At 58.1% G+C, this 15,550-nt stretch overlaps 1 protein-coding gene and 1 non-coding gene across 11 annotated transcripts in view; both read right to left on the bottom strand.

The window, feature by feature from the left end:
- CRTC1 (CREB regulated transcription coactivator 1) overlaps positions 1–15,550 on the bottom strand; it is an 80,642-nt gene that overhangs the window by 17,775 nt on the left and 47,317 nt on the right. For 6 of the 10 annotated variants that reach the window (XM_069589036.1, XM_069589034.1, XM_069589032.1 and 3 more), the window contains exons 2-7: positions 10,605–10,721; positions 9,403–9,450; positions 7,766–7,903; positions 6,631–6,692; positions 4,708–4,802; positions 2,692–2,777 (exon numbers count right to left, since the gene is read on the bottom strand). In XM_069589036.1, the coding sequence (XP_069445137.1) occupies positions 2,692–2,777; positions 4,708–4,802; positions 6,631–6,692; positions 7,766–7,903; positions 9,403–9,450; positions 10,605–10,721 (546 nt within the window). The remainder of the gene's footprint in view (positions 1–2,691; positions 2,778–4,707; positions 4,803–6,630; positions 6,693–7,765; positions 7,904–9,402; positions 9,451–10,604; positions 10,722–15,550) is intronic. The other 4 variants (XM_069589035.1, XM_069589033.1, XM_069589031.1 and 1 more) reach the window with 1 other exon arrangement.
- Positions 2,232–2,333, bottom strand: LOC138441891 (U6 spliceosomal RNA). The gene has a single exon (XR_011257466.1). It is a non-coding gene; the product is annotated as a U6 spliceosomal RNA (small nuclear RNA).

Here is a 15,550-nt window from a genome sequence, read left to right on the forward strand (position 1 = left end):
GTTGGCAGCCAGCGGGGGGGCAGGACCACTGAAAACCCACCCAGGTGCCTGGAGGCTAACACCCTACGTCACTCCTGAATCAAGGCAGGAGGGGCTCTGGTGGCAGAGGCCCCCGCTGCTCAGAGTCCCTCTGTCCATGGCAAGGAAGGACATCACAGGGAGAAGCCTCAGGAGGCTCAAACCGGATGCCACAAATAACATGGAAGATGCCGACCACGCCCCCTGCTGACCTGCCTTCCAGTGGCGTGGGGGCCTGAGCTGTGATTCCCAAGGGGACCCTGCTGCTGGTGTGCTCCCTGGCCCACGCTGCCCGGGGATGGACACTGTCGCTGCCCTGCAGACCAGCCCCGGGGAGAGGGTCCCGGAGAAGCTCTGCTTCCTCTTCCTCTTCTGTGAACCCAGGACACTATCCAAGAACCAAAGGCTCCAGGCAGGGTCCCTAGACTCTCGTCCAAGGACAAAGAAGGAACTCTCTTCCGCTGGCAGTGGACATGACTGGGCAGAACCTCACATGCCAGCAGAGGGCTCGGCTGAGTCATGTCCCCTATTCGTCTCTGCCTCTCAGGCCCTCGGGCACACACTCCCGGTATTCTTTAAGGATTATCAGACAAGAACGTGGACACACCGGCAGAGGGCTAGGCCTGCCTTCCACGCGCACAGCCAGTGAGCTGGGGGGTGGGGAGGAGGGAAGGCCCAACTACTGGCAGTGATTGGGGCACCGGAGGGGTGGCATGTGACCACCCGGCGTTTAGCCCCTGCAGGGAATGCCGGAGGAACGGGTTTCTACTTGGCCATAGGCTCCTTAATTCCGTGAGTAAACACTCGCTTCATTACCAGATTATTTTTTTGCAAAGTGCTTTGACAATGACTTTTTCTAAAGAGTCTTTTCAAACGCATTCCACGGATGTTATGGGATCCTAATGGATTTCTAAACAGTACGAAGAATTCACCCATCACCCCCCTGTCCCACTCCCAACGAATCCACAGGAATTCCTTTGCTGACATCGTCACAGATGCATCGTCTGGTTCCGCGGCAGTTAAAAGGAGTGCCCCCAGATGCTGGGCGCGACACCCTCCTCTCACTCCCTTGCTGCTGGGGCTCCTTCCCTCCCCAGCTGAGACACTTGCCATCTTCGCTGGCTTCACAGCAGCAGCACATTTGGGCAGGTGCAGGGACCCCGCTCTCCTTACTGACGCACCTCTCTGCAACTAGACATTTCAGTTACTTTTTCCTTTGGGTTGTTAGAGTTTCAAAGGTTTTTACCGAGTAGGAAAATCATGTGTTCCTCAGGCAAAACTGGAACACGCGACGGGTCAAGAGAGCTGGCCACACCCGCGTGTGCGTCTCCCCAGGGCCTGGTCCAGCACATCCAGGGATCTGTGGGCGTCTCTGTGTGTCTTGTGCCTTTCTAAACAGCTTTATCCTCCTCTTTCTGCACAACAGTTTTCTCACAAGTCTCTCATGCCTTTAGATCCCAACTCACACACACAGAGCTTTCCACACGAGGGCCTGAGGACAATTTCCTTACAGCTCCCCCACTGGCAGACAGTCAGGCTGTTTTCAGTTGATTTCAGAGGCTCTGAACATACGCCTTCATGAGCACAGTGCTGTCTGCTTCATCATCCCCATCATCCCCCTCTGAGTTCCTGAAGGGAATGAGCGACCTGAGTTGCTGCCCCTTTTACTGCAACTTGACCAGCAATAGGTGTCAATTCTTTTTTTTTCACATTCAAAATCGCCTTAGTGTTAAATGCATTTTTGTTCTATTCAAATTCTTTGAAATCTATTCATGGCACAGATTCTATCTTATCACCAGATCTTTTTGTAGGCTGAAACTGAGAAATTTGTTTCTGGACCTAGAAATAATACAGAAATCTCAATCCAACTGGGAATTCCAAGCAGACTCTGTACTGCAATAAAAGCTCCAATTATTGTGCAAATAAACAGAAGTTTATGTTTAAAGAGGACGATAAATGACGATAGTTATCCAATACCATGGGTTAGTAGAATGACCACAGGCTAAGAATTATGTAGTGTAGGTCCTAAACCCTAAGTATCTTCACAAGCTTGCGCACATCACCTAACCTCCCTGGCTTCAATTTCTTTTTTAATTGAGATATAATTGGCATATATTATATTAGTTTTAGGTGTACAATGTAATGATTCTATATTTGTATATACTGCACTGAACACCATAACAAGTCAATAGTTAACGTTCATCGGTACATGTAAAAACAGAGAATGCTTCATGAATCTGCCTGTCATCCCTGAATAGAAGCCATGTTAATCTTCTCTGCATTGTTCCAATTTAATACACGCTATCAAAGTGAACATGGATTTTAATTCCCTACATGGTTTTTCCCAGTGTTAACAGGCCTTCGGCTAGTATTCAAGGCCTAACAGGTTAAAGCTAAATGAGGCTTGGGGAATTCCCTGGCAGTCCAGTGCTTAGGACTTTGTGCTCTTACTGCCAAGGGCCTGGGTTCAATCCTTGGTTGGGGAACTAAGGTCTTGCATGCTGGGAAGCAAAAAAACCAAACCAAAACAAAAAAGAATGAGGCTCACATTTCAGGAAAGGAGATGTTCCCCCAACATTCTATTTCACCCTCTTCACTTGGGTTGTGCTTCTAAAAAGGAATTCTTAAAAGGTCAGGAAGGGAAGCCACTTTCAAAAGCGTTTAGGCTCTTACCTTCTTGGTGTCCCATCCTTGCTTGGAAAGATTCTTGTCCGTCTCTGATGCGGTCTCCTCCATACCCGGGACTGTTAACAGCAAGACTGGGGTGGGGCGGGGTTGGAGGAGAAGCAGAAAAGGGATCTTTGCAGCCTCGCAGTGGTACCAGGTGGTTCCCAACACACAGAGCCCCAACTGTGACATGACTAACTGCCCCAACAGTAACTTCTGGGGATTGTACTAAAGAACAACAGAGCTTCATTTTTTAAAAGTTAAAAAAAAAAAAATCAGAGGACCTGTGTTTTAAAAAGAACTGAAACTGAAAGCTCTGGAGCTCAGGGCGTGTGTGCCTGCTGCCCCTCACAGGGTCCACTCAGGCTTCCGAGGCCTCGAGCCGCAGAGGACCGCCGAGCGTCTCTCCCAGGAGTGGCTGTTTTGCCCCATGTGCCCCACCTGCAGCCCTGTGGACACCGGTCTCCTCCTCTGGGCTGTCAGCACCCAGAGGCTGGGCCCCTCGGGGGGTCCTGGCACCGAGCCACAGAGCTCAACAGAGGCTGAGGCCCACCCACCCGTGGCAGCTATGGCCCCGTGAATGACCTGCAGGGCTAACCGGTCCCGGGGGGAAGGAGCGGAGAAAGAAGCCAGACGGCATCACTCAAGGCCCTGGAACCAGCTGCACCTGAGGCTCCTCTCCTTAACCCTTTCAGGTAAGGTGAGAGCAAACACTTTATGAGAGCCAATTTCTTTATGCCTGTTGAAGGCTGCTTTTCACCTGGAATAGCGGGATTCGGAACCTAGCCAGATGGGTTAATTCCTCCTTCTCAAAACCTCGACGAGGGCATGGGAGGTCAACCAGGCTAATCCTACACTCTGTTTCTGCCTGGGCCCCTCCCAGAGGAACGGGAGAGGTGATGTGTTTCCCGCCCCTGACCCCAAGGCCAACAGGACTCAGAGTTGCCAGGGGTCACAAAGAGTCCCTGGGAGGGCAAAGTCCACTTGTCCATGCCAAAAGCCCAAGCCTCTGTGGGGACCTCCCTCAGGGTAGACCGTGCTCTCTAAGCTCCCTCCAGCATCAGGAGCAGGAGGGCGCAACAGGCGCACTCTCATCCACCCAGGAGTCTGGAATCCTTGCTTTATTATGGAGACATTCCCTTCCGCGATCTCACTGCTGGTGCCCAATGAGCTGGAAAGCTCATATGAGCAGGGTGCCTGCCAGCCGAAGGGTGAAGTTCTGGTGTCCATCCTCCTCCTATCAGCAAAATCTCCCCGGTATGTTTACATACTCACACAGTGAAATGCTACCAAAAAGGTGGGAAGCATCTGGACATCAGCGTACAAGATTCACTCTCTGGTTTCAGGGTCCTGGAGCAGGTCAGGCCCACATGGGTTTTGAGGGCTGGCCTCACAGCATCACACTGCCCTCTCAGGGTGTCACTGCCCCAGTCTTTAAGATGCCGTGTACCTTCCTGGAAGGTCCCAAGGACACTGCCTCCACACCTGGCTCCAAGAAAGGACCAGGGCCTGGGTACAGATCTGCCCCAGCTAGAGGTGTGTGCATGACCAGAGTGCACCTCTCTTCCACTCAGTATTTCAGGACGGACCTTAGGGACCAAGCGGGTTCTGAGCATCAGAGTCAGGAAACGATCCCGTGCGAAGCCAGGGACTGAATGGTACCTGAAGATGAACGTCTAGCCCCAGCTGTTGGTCATGGGCTGATAAAAGCTCCTTCTGCTTGGGCTTGCTGCTCCCAACATTTGAAAGAATCTGCAAGGACCCCCTAGACTGTGAGGTCTTACCCTGAGTCCATCAACAGAAGCCAGTGTGAGTTCACTGGGACTGTTTTCTCTGCCCAGAAGACCCCTACGCATCCCTCAAAATCCAGCTCAAGCAGCGCCATCTCTGGAAGTTTCTCTGAACTCATGTTATACAGCATTGGCTGAGTCTTCCTTCTTAGGTCCGTGACCTCTGAGGGCATAGTGGCCACCTACTGGACTTGCCTGACCCTAGGAAAGGTGCCGTGGGCTCTGCCGATACCTCTTTTCTGGTGCGCATCCTGGGACCCACCCGTAAAGGGCTCTGGCTGGGTGGGCGTTATTGTGCTCTGGTGCAGGGCGGAGTCAGAATTGGTCCTAGGGGGAGGAGAGAAACAGTGAGACTCAGACCCAAAGGGGACAAAGGGAGAATCTTGGCTCCACTCCACCCGGGACCCACACGACAGAAGAGGGTGACAGGTGTGGGACATTTTTGTGAGCTGCGACCTGAGCAAAACCCTGAAGAACCACAACAGTGACCACGGTTTTCGCCTGCAAAGCCCCTGCCCGTCCCTGCCCCTCGGACGGGCCTCTCAGCTTTAGGCAAAGGGTGGTGCCTTCATGCTGAAACCCTGAAGAGAGCAGGCCTGCCGGTCCCACAGCGGCCATCACAGAGGCCCCACCAGTGACAAATAAGCCAAGGAAGGTCTTGCTCCAGCCAACCCAATGCTGCCCAGCACCCAGGAGGGGCTCCAGTCTCTGCCCCAATGACACAATACGCCTTGAGCTGCAGATGCCTGGAGGGAGCCTGCCTAAGAACCCAGAGGCAGCCTTGGGAAGCTGGGCCGACACACAAAGGGCAGGACCAGCTGCACCGCCACCGTGGGGGTGAGAATAAGAACCATGTGCACCCAACAGGAATGTCCCAGACGCTGAGAGTGACGTGGAGGAAGCCTGGCTTAGGGCCAAGAGCAGACGACAAAGGGCGGCGCTGTCTCTGACCCTGGGGCTGGATGAGCAATGAGGAGCTGGGGGATCCTGCCCCTCCCCCCCACCAGCTGTGTGTCCCTGAGCAAGTGTTCTGACCTCTCTGTGTTCTTATGCCTAAAAATGGGGAGAATAACAGCCCCAACTCTATAGAGCTCTGTGTGTCCTACATCAGTTGACACGTTATTGACTGGAGACGTTATCAACGCCACAGGCATTCGTCTCTGCAGAAATCCCCTGGTCAATAATGTGTTAATGTATGTGCTGGTTGAAACAGGACCTAGGCTATGACTACGTGGTCATAAATGGTGGGCATTTAACTGTGTTACTCAATTACATATATTTTGTGGGGTTTTTTTTTAACAGCTTGCTTACTTTTGACCTTTGTTTCCTGAAATCACCTACATATATTTTTTTGTATATCTGTACTAAAATAAAGTTTGCCTTTTTAACCATTTTTAAGTATACACGCCTGTGTCTTTAAAGCATACTCATGGGTGTGCCCATGTGTGTGTGCTAAGTAGCTTCAGTCCTGTCTGACTCTTTGCAACCCCATGGACTGTATCCCGCTAGGCTCCCCTGTCCGTGGGGATTCTCCAAGCAAGAATGGTGGAGTGGCATGGCGTGCCCTCCTCCGGAGGATCCTCCTGACCCAGGGATCAAACCTGTGTCTCTTAGGTCCCATGCACTAGCAGGCTGGTTATCACTAGCGCCACCTGGGAAGCACCGAGTACATTAACACTGGTGTGCAAATATCAACTGTGTTATTGAGGGTATTTATATTAGCTATATTGCTGTTGCTATGTCTTCCTAGATGATGACATTATGGGTTTTTTAAATCTTCTACATGTATCTATTTCCCTGATTTTCTAGTAATATATAGTACTGTTCCAGTCACATTTTCTATGGCTTTTTGGGAATGTGGGAAACAATCATAATGGCACATTAAATGAAATAAAGCAAGTGACGACACTGAATATTCCATACAATCCCAACTTTGGTAAAAAAAGAAAAGAAAAAGAAAGTTATAAATCAGAGAAAGGAAAAAAGAATCCCTGGAAGACCCCAAAACTGTGACCTCATTGTTACAGGGATAGAGCTGATTTCTAGAGTTTTGCCATTTTTAAGGGACTACATCTTGGTTTTCCAAGCACAACCACGATGGAAGTATTGCTTTGTTTCCAATGAGAGGGCTGGGGGTTGGTTCTGGGTCACTGACCTTCTCCAGCTGGTGTCCGCAGGTGGCGAGAGGTACACGGTGCCATATGGGCAGCTGTCCACGTGCGTGTGAGTTAAGGGGATGGTGCTGCTGGCTCAGGCCCTCCCTGAGCCCCAGGAACCCTGCATGGGCCAGCCCGAGAAGCCAGGCTGCTGGGAGGCTGCGAACAGCTGGGGCCTCGGGGCGGGGGGCCTTTCCTGCCTGGCTGCGAGCAGCCCCCAGGGTGCAGCCCCGTCCACCTAGCACTCAGCACTCACCCCCTGCAAGCGCACGTGCGGGCTGCGCCCCTTCCAAGAGAGGCCTCAGCCGTGAAACAGGGGCCCGTGGGGGCGGGGGGACTGCAGGGAGTCTAGTTCAGCTGACCCCGGCCTTGACTCTTAATTCTGGGCTGACGGGGTGGCTCCCGGGGCCCCGAGCGCTCAGTCTGGGGCCCAGCTGCTCAGGCTCCCCCAGCCTGTGGAAACAAGAGGCAGGAAAGAACAGCCTTCTCTGTGCTCAAGAGCTGGGCTTCCCAGGAGCAGCCACTCGGATGCTGGGGGCGGGGGAGGCTGGCTGGCGAAGCACCAAGGGGCAGCCAAGTCGGTGGGGGGTTGGATGGGGGGATTCTTGACAGTCTTCTCTGCTTGGCCAAGGTGCAAAGGCAAATTTTGTGTCTTCTGATAGCCTCCCTCTGATCTGTCTGGGTCCGGCTCAGGCTCAGATCCCCCTCAGCCCCCCTGCCTTGGCCGGGCTGCCCTCCGTGTGGCGCCCGGAGGGTTCACCACCATGGCCCTGACGTGTGGATGCCCGGCTCACAGCTTTCCTGGGCCCCCTGCCCAGGCAGGCGTCTGAGTGCACCCTCCCAACGCATCCCAGGCTGTATGCTCCAGGGGTCTCTTCCGTTTTCACTGTGCTCCCCTAACCCCCCGTCTGGCTGAAGTCGCCTCAGCTTGCACTGCCTCCTCCAGGAAGCCTTCTGGGGTTGCCATGTGATTGTACACCCTTCCTGGTGCTGCCCAGTAGCCCTGGAAGACTGGACCAGCCCTGATTCCATCACGGTGTGGGTAGCAGGCCGCGCTGTCGGCTGAAAGCGGTCCCCGCCTCCATCTCCACCCCCACCCCACCCCCACTGCCCACATCCTCTGGGAAAGGATATCTGCCTTCCGTGTTTGTCCACTGACAGGGGTCGGCGATGCGGGGAGCCCAGCCGGCCACGCTCCCGGTACACTCTGTCCACTAGCCCATGGTGCCGGGTAGTTCGGCTGGTGTCCAGGCCCGAGGACTGGAACGGTGTCTGGGGGTGGGGAGGGGACCGACGCAGGGAGGGAGGAGAGGAAGAGAGGGAACAAAAAAAGAGAGGAACCCATACCACGGTTATCCGCTGTGATCCGAGATCTGACCCCCCAGAATCTGACCTCAAGGTCCCCCCAACAGCCCCCCCCCGCCCGCCTCTGGAGATACCCTTGGCTATTCCAGATGGGCCTCCTTTCCTCTGGGGCCCCTGCCCCCAGCCTCCGAGCACTGTGGGGGGGGTGGCAGCGAGCCGGGGGTCCCAGGCTCCGGGGCGGCAGGCGTGCAGTGCGGCCGGCATGCACGGGCCAGGCAGAGCGGTGCAAGCTCGGGGCCCGGTGCCGGCTGGGGTGCCAGGGTGCAGAGGGCCCCCCTCCAGCCTCGCCAGGTGCAGACGGGCCTCCGCCCTCTCTCTCCGGGCCTGGCCGACCTCCTCTCCCCACCTACGTCATCCCTGGAGGGGCCTGCCAAGAGACAGCCCCAGGGCTTCCAGCCCAGGACGTCAGGGGCCCACCTGGCCAAGTTCTGGCTCCCTGGAGGCTCCTCGGCGAGCCTGGGGCTGGTCTTGATTGAGGCTCGACCCCCGCGCACCCTCCCCCACGGCCTTGTCCCAGCTCCACCGGGAGCCAAGTGCAGGCGCGCTTTCCGGAGCCCTGGACCACAGCTTGGCCGGACGGGGCTCCCTTCCAGAACCTGGGGCTGGCATGAGGCCCCCGGTCAGGCCCTGCTCCCACCCCGGAGGTCCCCAGGAGCCTGCTCTCCACCTGCCTTGGCGCCACGGGGCCCCCACACCATCTGACGGGGGCAAGACTGGCAGCCGTAGACTAGCTCTGGATGCAGCTACCGGCCCCCTACCCAGCCATCTGGCCCTTGGGCCCTTTCTCTCTTCTCTGCGCAGCCAGGCGAAAAGCAATTTCCTTGGGAAGCCTGCTCCTGGCGGCCTCATCGCTCTGCCCCACCTGTCCGAACACCTCAGCTAGCACTCGGGGCTGACTGCTCTCCCTGGCGCCTGGGGACCCGTCTTTCTTGGACCCTGCCAGCTTGGGTCTTTATGTGTTTCTGCTTCCAAAAGGCTGCAGGCCCGGGAGACGGCAGCGACCTCACCATCCAGGCATGGGAACCAGAGGGCACAGGCCGTTCATCTCCTCCCAGAGATGCCTGGAAGCCCAGAGGGGAAACTGAGGCAGCTGAAGCAGAGCCAGAGGCAGAGAGCAGCTCAGACCAGCCGCAGCCCCGCTCGCCAGGCCGAGTCTAGGACCTGCGCACACGTGTGTGTCTCACAGGAGCGGACCCATGCAGCGTCGGCGGCATGCTTGGATCCCCAGGGCAGGGGCCTCTGGACGCGCCCACACGCACGTCCCCGGACCGGGGGGTGCAAGGCAGACCTGCTTCTACTGGCAGAGGGGCCACCTCCCACGGGGCCACGAGGGCGGCCGCACAGGAGTACCTAGCGCCCGCGCGCGTGCCGGGGGTGCCGAGACCTCAGCCCAGGGGCTCATTTACCAGAGAGACAGGAGCCGCTGCCAGAGCCTCCCCCAGAAATCCGCTGGGCTGAAAATGCAAAGAACCGAGACTTTGAGACACTCCTGCCTCGCCTGGTCCCCCAGCGGGAAACCCAAAAGGCCCCCCTTGGCCCTCGGGGGCCCTACGGTAGCCCCAGACCAAGCTTGGGGTGCCCAGAGAGACACACTCCTTGAGGAAGGAAGGGATGGGGAAAACAGAGGAAGGGGCGAGTAGGGAGGAGGGGAGAAAACCCACCAAGCGGGGGCCCTGGCCAAGATGAGCAAGACTGCCTGGTGCATGTGCTCTGACGCAGAGGCCATCGGAGGAGGCCCTGGGGACTGAGAGCTGAGCCAGCTGGACCCCGAGCCAGCCCGTGGGATCCGGGGCCCCGTCACATCCCCACAGCGGTGCGGGAGGAGCACAGCTGGGGAACGAACGGGACTGAGCTCCCTGCGGGGCCGACCCAGCTCCGCCTGGCCTGTCAGCACGCACACGGACGTGGCTGTTTCTGGGGCTCTGTCCCAGCCACGGGACAGGTGTGTGGCCGCTCAGTGGACCTGTCGCTGCAAAGCCCAGACACCATGCTGGGGGGTTGGGGGGCAGGCAGCTCTCAGCCTGGCTCCTGGGCCCCCCATGCCCCTACTTCCACTGCAGATCAGGGTAGAGGGACCGGGCCCAGGGGGAGAGGCAGGCGATGGGCCTTATCTCTTCTTATTTACGATAAGGATGTGCGCGGCAGCTACGCGGCCTGCGGGAGCCGCGCTGTGTGCGTCTCTGCCAAGAAACGTTTGCAGACAAGTGGGGTCAGGCCGCGGGGCGTCCTTCTGAGAACTGCTGGGCGTGCGGATTAGTGAAGCGGGACGGAGCCAAGCCCCAGAGGCCCTGAGCGGTTCCCGCTGCCGCACAGCCGGCCAACAGGTGTAGCGGCTGCCGAAATGCTCACCGCCAGACCTTGGCCTTGCTGCGGGGTCTGCTGACTGGGGACGGGCAGGGGGGATCCAGGAGAGGCCTGGCCAGGCCATCCCAGGGGAAGGAGTGGGCGAGGGGGGATTTGCGGCAGGGGGCCAGGTGGCAGCAATGGCCTGGGGATCCCCGACGTTCACAGGCTGGCATACAGGCACTCTCGCACAGCGGACAGGGTGGGGCCTAGCCTGCAGCACACCCCAGGGGGGAGGTGGCGTGGGGGAGGGGAGGGGGCTCACCTGGAAGGGCAGATCCACGGTGCTGCTCCCAATCTGGTTCACGTTAGGCAGGGACCCGCCATAGTACTGGCCACGGCTCGGGCCCAGCTGCAGGTACTGGGATTTCTGGAGCTGGAGCTGCAACAGAGAAGCTGACAGCTATAGCGAGGGGGAGGGAGAAGACACCTCCGGAGCACACTCTGCGGAGCGCCATTCCCAAGGGCTCTACGTGTGACACCAGGCGCGGACGATGTGGACTCCCGCGACTCAGATCCTCAAAGGAGCCGTGAACCAGCAGAATCAGACCCAAGATGCCCCAGGTGGCCCACCCCAGGCAGGGAAACTCGCCTCCCCATCCGGGAGGGTGCTGCCTCCGTGAGCTTGAGGGAGCCTCACTGGCTGCTTCGAACAACTGGTGACTAAGCAAGAGTATCAGGTGGACCTGGAGCCTGGAAGCCTGAGCAGGCGGCCCCTCACCCACCCGGGGGAGCCATTTCTTATCACGCCAAAGGCTGTGTTCCTGGGGCGCGGGCCAGAGGCTGCGAATTTACGCCCGGACACGGGAGAAATTGTCTTTCCACTGGTCTGAATCAGAGGGGCCGGCTCTGAAGTGCAGCGCTGGCTTCTCAAAGTACAGCATGAGCTGGCCTGCCAGATCCTGCCTGAGTCCTGAGGAGTCTGGCCCAAGCCCCCAGAGCCCCTCTGCCTGTCCCACCCATCTCACCCACTAGAGAACCTTCATCCAGGCTGGCCGCATCCCTGCACGGTCCTCCGACATTCACTCACATGTGGATTTGTCCCCCTGGGCCAGGACTCAGAATCAAGAGCCCGGGGCTCCCTGACGGGTCACAGCTGCCTCCGAGCAGGGCTGGGACCCGGCCTTCCCTCGCCAGAGCATCCATTCCACTTTGCCAGGAATAGCAGAGGCTCCTGACCCGGCTGACACCATCGGTGGCCTTCGGGCAGGTCCCCGAGGCCCATCAATCTGCCCTGGGATGCAGTGCTGTGACCGAGGGGCGGCCGCTGGGCACCAGGGGAGGGGTGGGCGTCCGCCCCGGCCGGCCGGGATGGTTGCTAGGGTCGACAGTGTGTACACAACAAGAGCAGCTCACGTTCCCTCACAAACAGCTCCTGGCAGTGTGCCGCTCGCTGGCCGCCCACGCCGCCCCACTCTCCCACGCCAGCCCCAGCTTCCTGGGGGGCCTTGGACACCGGAGGGGGAAGCGGAGCTCAGGAACTGGCCGCTGGCCCGGCTGAGCACCTCACCCAGGTAAACAGCTGTTTCCTGTGAAGAGCGGCAGGGCCGGGAGGGAGCCTGACCCTGCTCCATGCCTCACGGGTGGCTCTCAGGCATCTGTGGACCCAGACCCTGGCTCCCAAAGCTGGAGATGTTCGCCACGAACACCCCGGGTCCCTCCTCCCCAGGGCCCTGGGTCACGCAGGAAAACACAGGCCAGCCCCTGGTCAGGAGGGGCCAGGCGAGGCCAAGCAGGGTGGGCTCGGGTATCCTTGGACCTGAGACCCGCCCCCCAGGCCCTTCTAGTGTCTGAGCCACAGAGCAGGAACCCACATTTATCTCCACCTCTCAAGTACCACCTGGCCCTGAAGGCTACAGCCCCCTCCTGGGCCTCAGTTTCCCCTCCCATAGAGTGGGCTGTCCAGACTGAGCGTGTGTGTGCGTAAACACCAGGCGTGTGATACAGGAAGTGCTCACATCATACCTTCTGGGCCGAGGGAGCCCAGAAGGGGAATGCGCTGCTCACGGCTGTGTGCCTGCGATAATGCTGGCCCTCCTGGCCATCTCGGCCAGAGCCTCTCCTTTCCACAGGGGCCCCCAAACCCCATCCACTTTGTTGCGGGAATGTCAGGCTTTGTGGTACGGCCTCTGGAGTGGAGCCGGTGTGGGGCCCCTCTCTTCCTCTGGGGAACCCCCGTACTCATTCTTGGTTGTACGTGGAGCGCCACAGGCAGGCCTTCCCAGGTGGCTCAGTTGGTAAAGAACCTGCCTGCAGTGCAGGAGACCTGGGTTTGATCCCTGGGTTGGACCTGAGTTGGGAAGAGCCCCTGGAAAAGGAAATGGCAACCCAATTCAGTATTCTTGCCTGGAGAATCCCACGGACAGAGGAGCCTAGTGGGCTACAGTCCACGGGGTCACAAAGAGTTGGAAAGACTAACACTTTCACTTTAGAGTTAACCTGGCCCAGGGCTGTTTGACCTTTGCTCCCAGCTCCTGGGAAGTGAAAGTCCTGCCATGTAAAAGTGTGTTTGTTTGCCTGGGGCCCTGGGCCACACTGGGTATCTCTGCTAACAGTGGGGCAAGGGTAGGGGGCTCAGGCCACTGAGGTTCTCAGTTCTTCCTCTGCTGGGGCTGCATCTGTATGGTGAACCCCAGTGAAACCCTGGACACCAAGGCACGGGGAGATCCGTGGCTGCCGGCCCCCGGCGTTCCACCACACACTGGTGCTGGGAGAAGCAAGCGCTGTCCACGTGGCTCCAGGGGGAAGGGAATCTCCAGCTGGGTTCGGAAGTCCCCTGGCCACTGCGCCATTCCAACTGTGACCTGCACCCTTTCACTGAAGCAGACCCTGACCGAGGGTGTCCCTGGCAGTCCGGTAGTTACAGAATCCACCTGCCAGGGCAGAGGACACGGGTTGGATCCCTGGTCCGGGAAGATCCCACATGGCACCGGGCAAGTAAGCCCGTGCGCTGTGCTCTAGAGCTCACGATCTCTGATAAGAGAAGCCACCCCCTCAGAAAGGCCAGGCACCGCAACTAGAGAGGGCCCCCGCCTGCCACAACTAGAGAAAGCCCGCGCACAGCGACAGACCCAGTGCAGCTGTAAATAAAAACAAATGCATAGGTAGAACTAAGAAACAGACCATGACCATGAGTATGAAGGTCTTCAGTGACTTCTGAGTCCTTCCAGTGAACCGGTGAGCTGTGTGTAGTGTTCTTTTTATTTTTTTTCAGTTGCTCAGTCGTGTCTCTGTGACTCCAAGGCCTGCAGCCCGCCAGACTCTTCTGTCTATGGAATTCTCCAGGCAAGAACACTGGACTGGGGTGTTCCAGAAATGGCAAGGAAATGTTGCCATTTCCTTCTCCAGGAGATCTTCCTGACCCAGGGATGGAACCCAGGTCTCCCGCACGGCCGGCAGGCTCTTTACCATCTGGGCCCCCAGGGAAGCGCTAGTATAGTACTGGGAACCCTCAGTCTCTGCAGCTGGTGTCAGACGTGAAGGCGGTCTTAAGGGCCCCTTAACTTTTGCAGGGGCTGACTGCTGTCCCATGCCTGGCCAGGAAACCCCAGGGGTAGGCAGACGCTGGGGTGAGGAGGTGCCAGCCTAGGCTCCACCCGTGGGCCTGATGCCTCCAAGGGTGCCCAAGGAGGCCAAGAGAGTGATGCTACCGGGCAGGGTCTGACCACCTGCTGGACACAGAGCTCAGGCCTCTTCCCCTGTCAAACCACAGTCCTTCCTGCATCCCTCTGCCCAGAGAGAGGTTCTCGAAAGTACTTCCTACCCTACCCTCAGCCTCACCATAAACCCAGCATCCAAGCCAGGGTCTAACACTCCGCAGCACCTGCTGGTGGAACAAAGGAGCACAAGAACCCGTGAGTGAGTACCAAAATGAATAAGAGAATGAGCATCACGGCTCCCGTGCTCGGGAGCAGACGTCCACGAACCAGGCGACCGCTCCACTCGGAGGCCACACGAGGACCCTTCAGGACAGCCCCTGCTGCCCTGGGGAGGCTTGTGCCTGCCCCTCCCCTTGCCCCGCTCTCGTGGGTCTTGGCGGGAAGGCAGCACGGCAGGGTGGTGACGCCTGGACAAGACCTGCTGACCTGGAGGAGCGGCGCCTCTCAGGCTCCCCTTAGCTTCTGGCCCAAGGGTCAGACAGCCTGGGGCCCAAGACCAGGCTCCCCCGCTGTGAGCGCAGGCCTCGCTCCAGGTGCAGAGGGCGGGCAGGTGCCCTCTCACTCACTCACAGGGGCCTCCCTGCCCTCTGCTCTCCCCACTCCTCACTCCCTCCAGGCGTCCAATCCCAAAGCACCCCGAGTTTGTGCTCCCCCACCCCAGGGAGCCGCCTGTGACAGCTCCACCTCCACATCCGCCCTGGAGGGGCCTCCCTGACACCCCACTCAAGGAGCAGGCCCCCCAAGTCACCTTCACATGGGCCTCTGGCCTTGTTGCTGTTGTTGTAAGGCATGTGGGGTCTTAGCTCCCCAACGAGGGACTGCCTGTCTAAGCCTGCATTCGAAGCGCAGAGCTCTAACCACTGGACTGCCGGGGAATTCTCCCTGTTGTTGCTCTTAACCTCCGTTTTCGTTTTCAAAGGTTCAGGTTCACAGAAAAACTGCGAAGATGGTAGAGGGAGGTCCCAAATCGCCCAGCCAGCTTCCTCTAAAGCTACCCTCTTCCTCCACTGAGTTAAAAGGGATAAAATCACAACAATAAGAGCTCCACTGGCCCAGACTCTTCCGACACGCCCCTTGGTGTGTCTAGCCACACCTGTGCGCTCCACAGTGCCTGGCCCTCGACTTCCCTACTGCTGCAGTGGCTGAGACTCTCCGCATCCAAGGCAAGGGGGTGGGTGCGGGCCCTGATCAGGGGATCCGCATCTGGACCCCCATCTGGAACCCGCCTGCCAGTGCAGGGGACACGGGTTCGATCCCCGGTCCGGGAAGATCCCACAGGTCGTGGAGCAACTTAGCCCACGCACAACTACTGAATTTGTGGGCTCCAACCAGTGAAGCCACAGCAATGGGAAGCTCGTGCAGTGCGACGAAGAGAAGCCCCCATTCAGTGCAACTAGAGAAAGGCTGCTCACAGCAACGAAGACCCAGCGGGAGCAAGACTAAATACACACTAAAAATAAAAGATCTTGTGTGCCGCCACTAAGACCCAGTGCAGCCAAATAAATTCAATATTAAAACAAACAAATGCCTGACCTGAGGCCCTGTCTACCGT

This window comes from Ovis canadensis, chromosome 5, assembly GCF_042477335.2.
Source record: "Ovis canadensis isolate MfBH-ARS-UI-01 breed Bighorn chromosome 5, ARS-UI_OviCan_v2, whole genome shotgun sequence".
Classification (NCBI taxonomy): domain Eukaryota; kingdom Metazoa; phylum Chordata; class Mammalia; order Artiodactyla; family Bovidae; genus Ovis; species Ovis canadensis.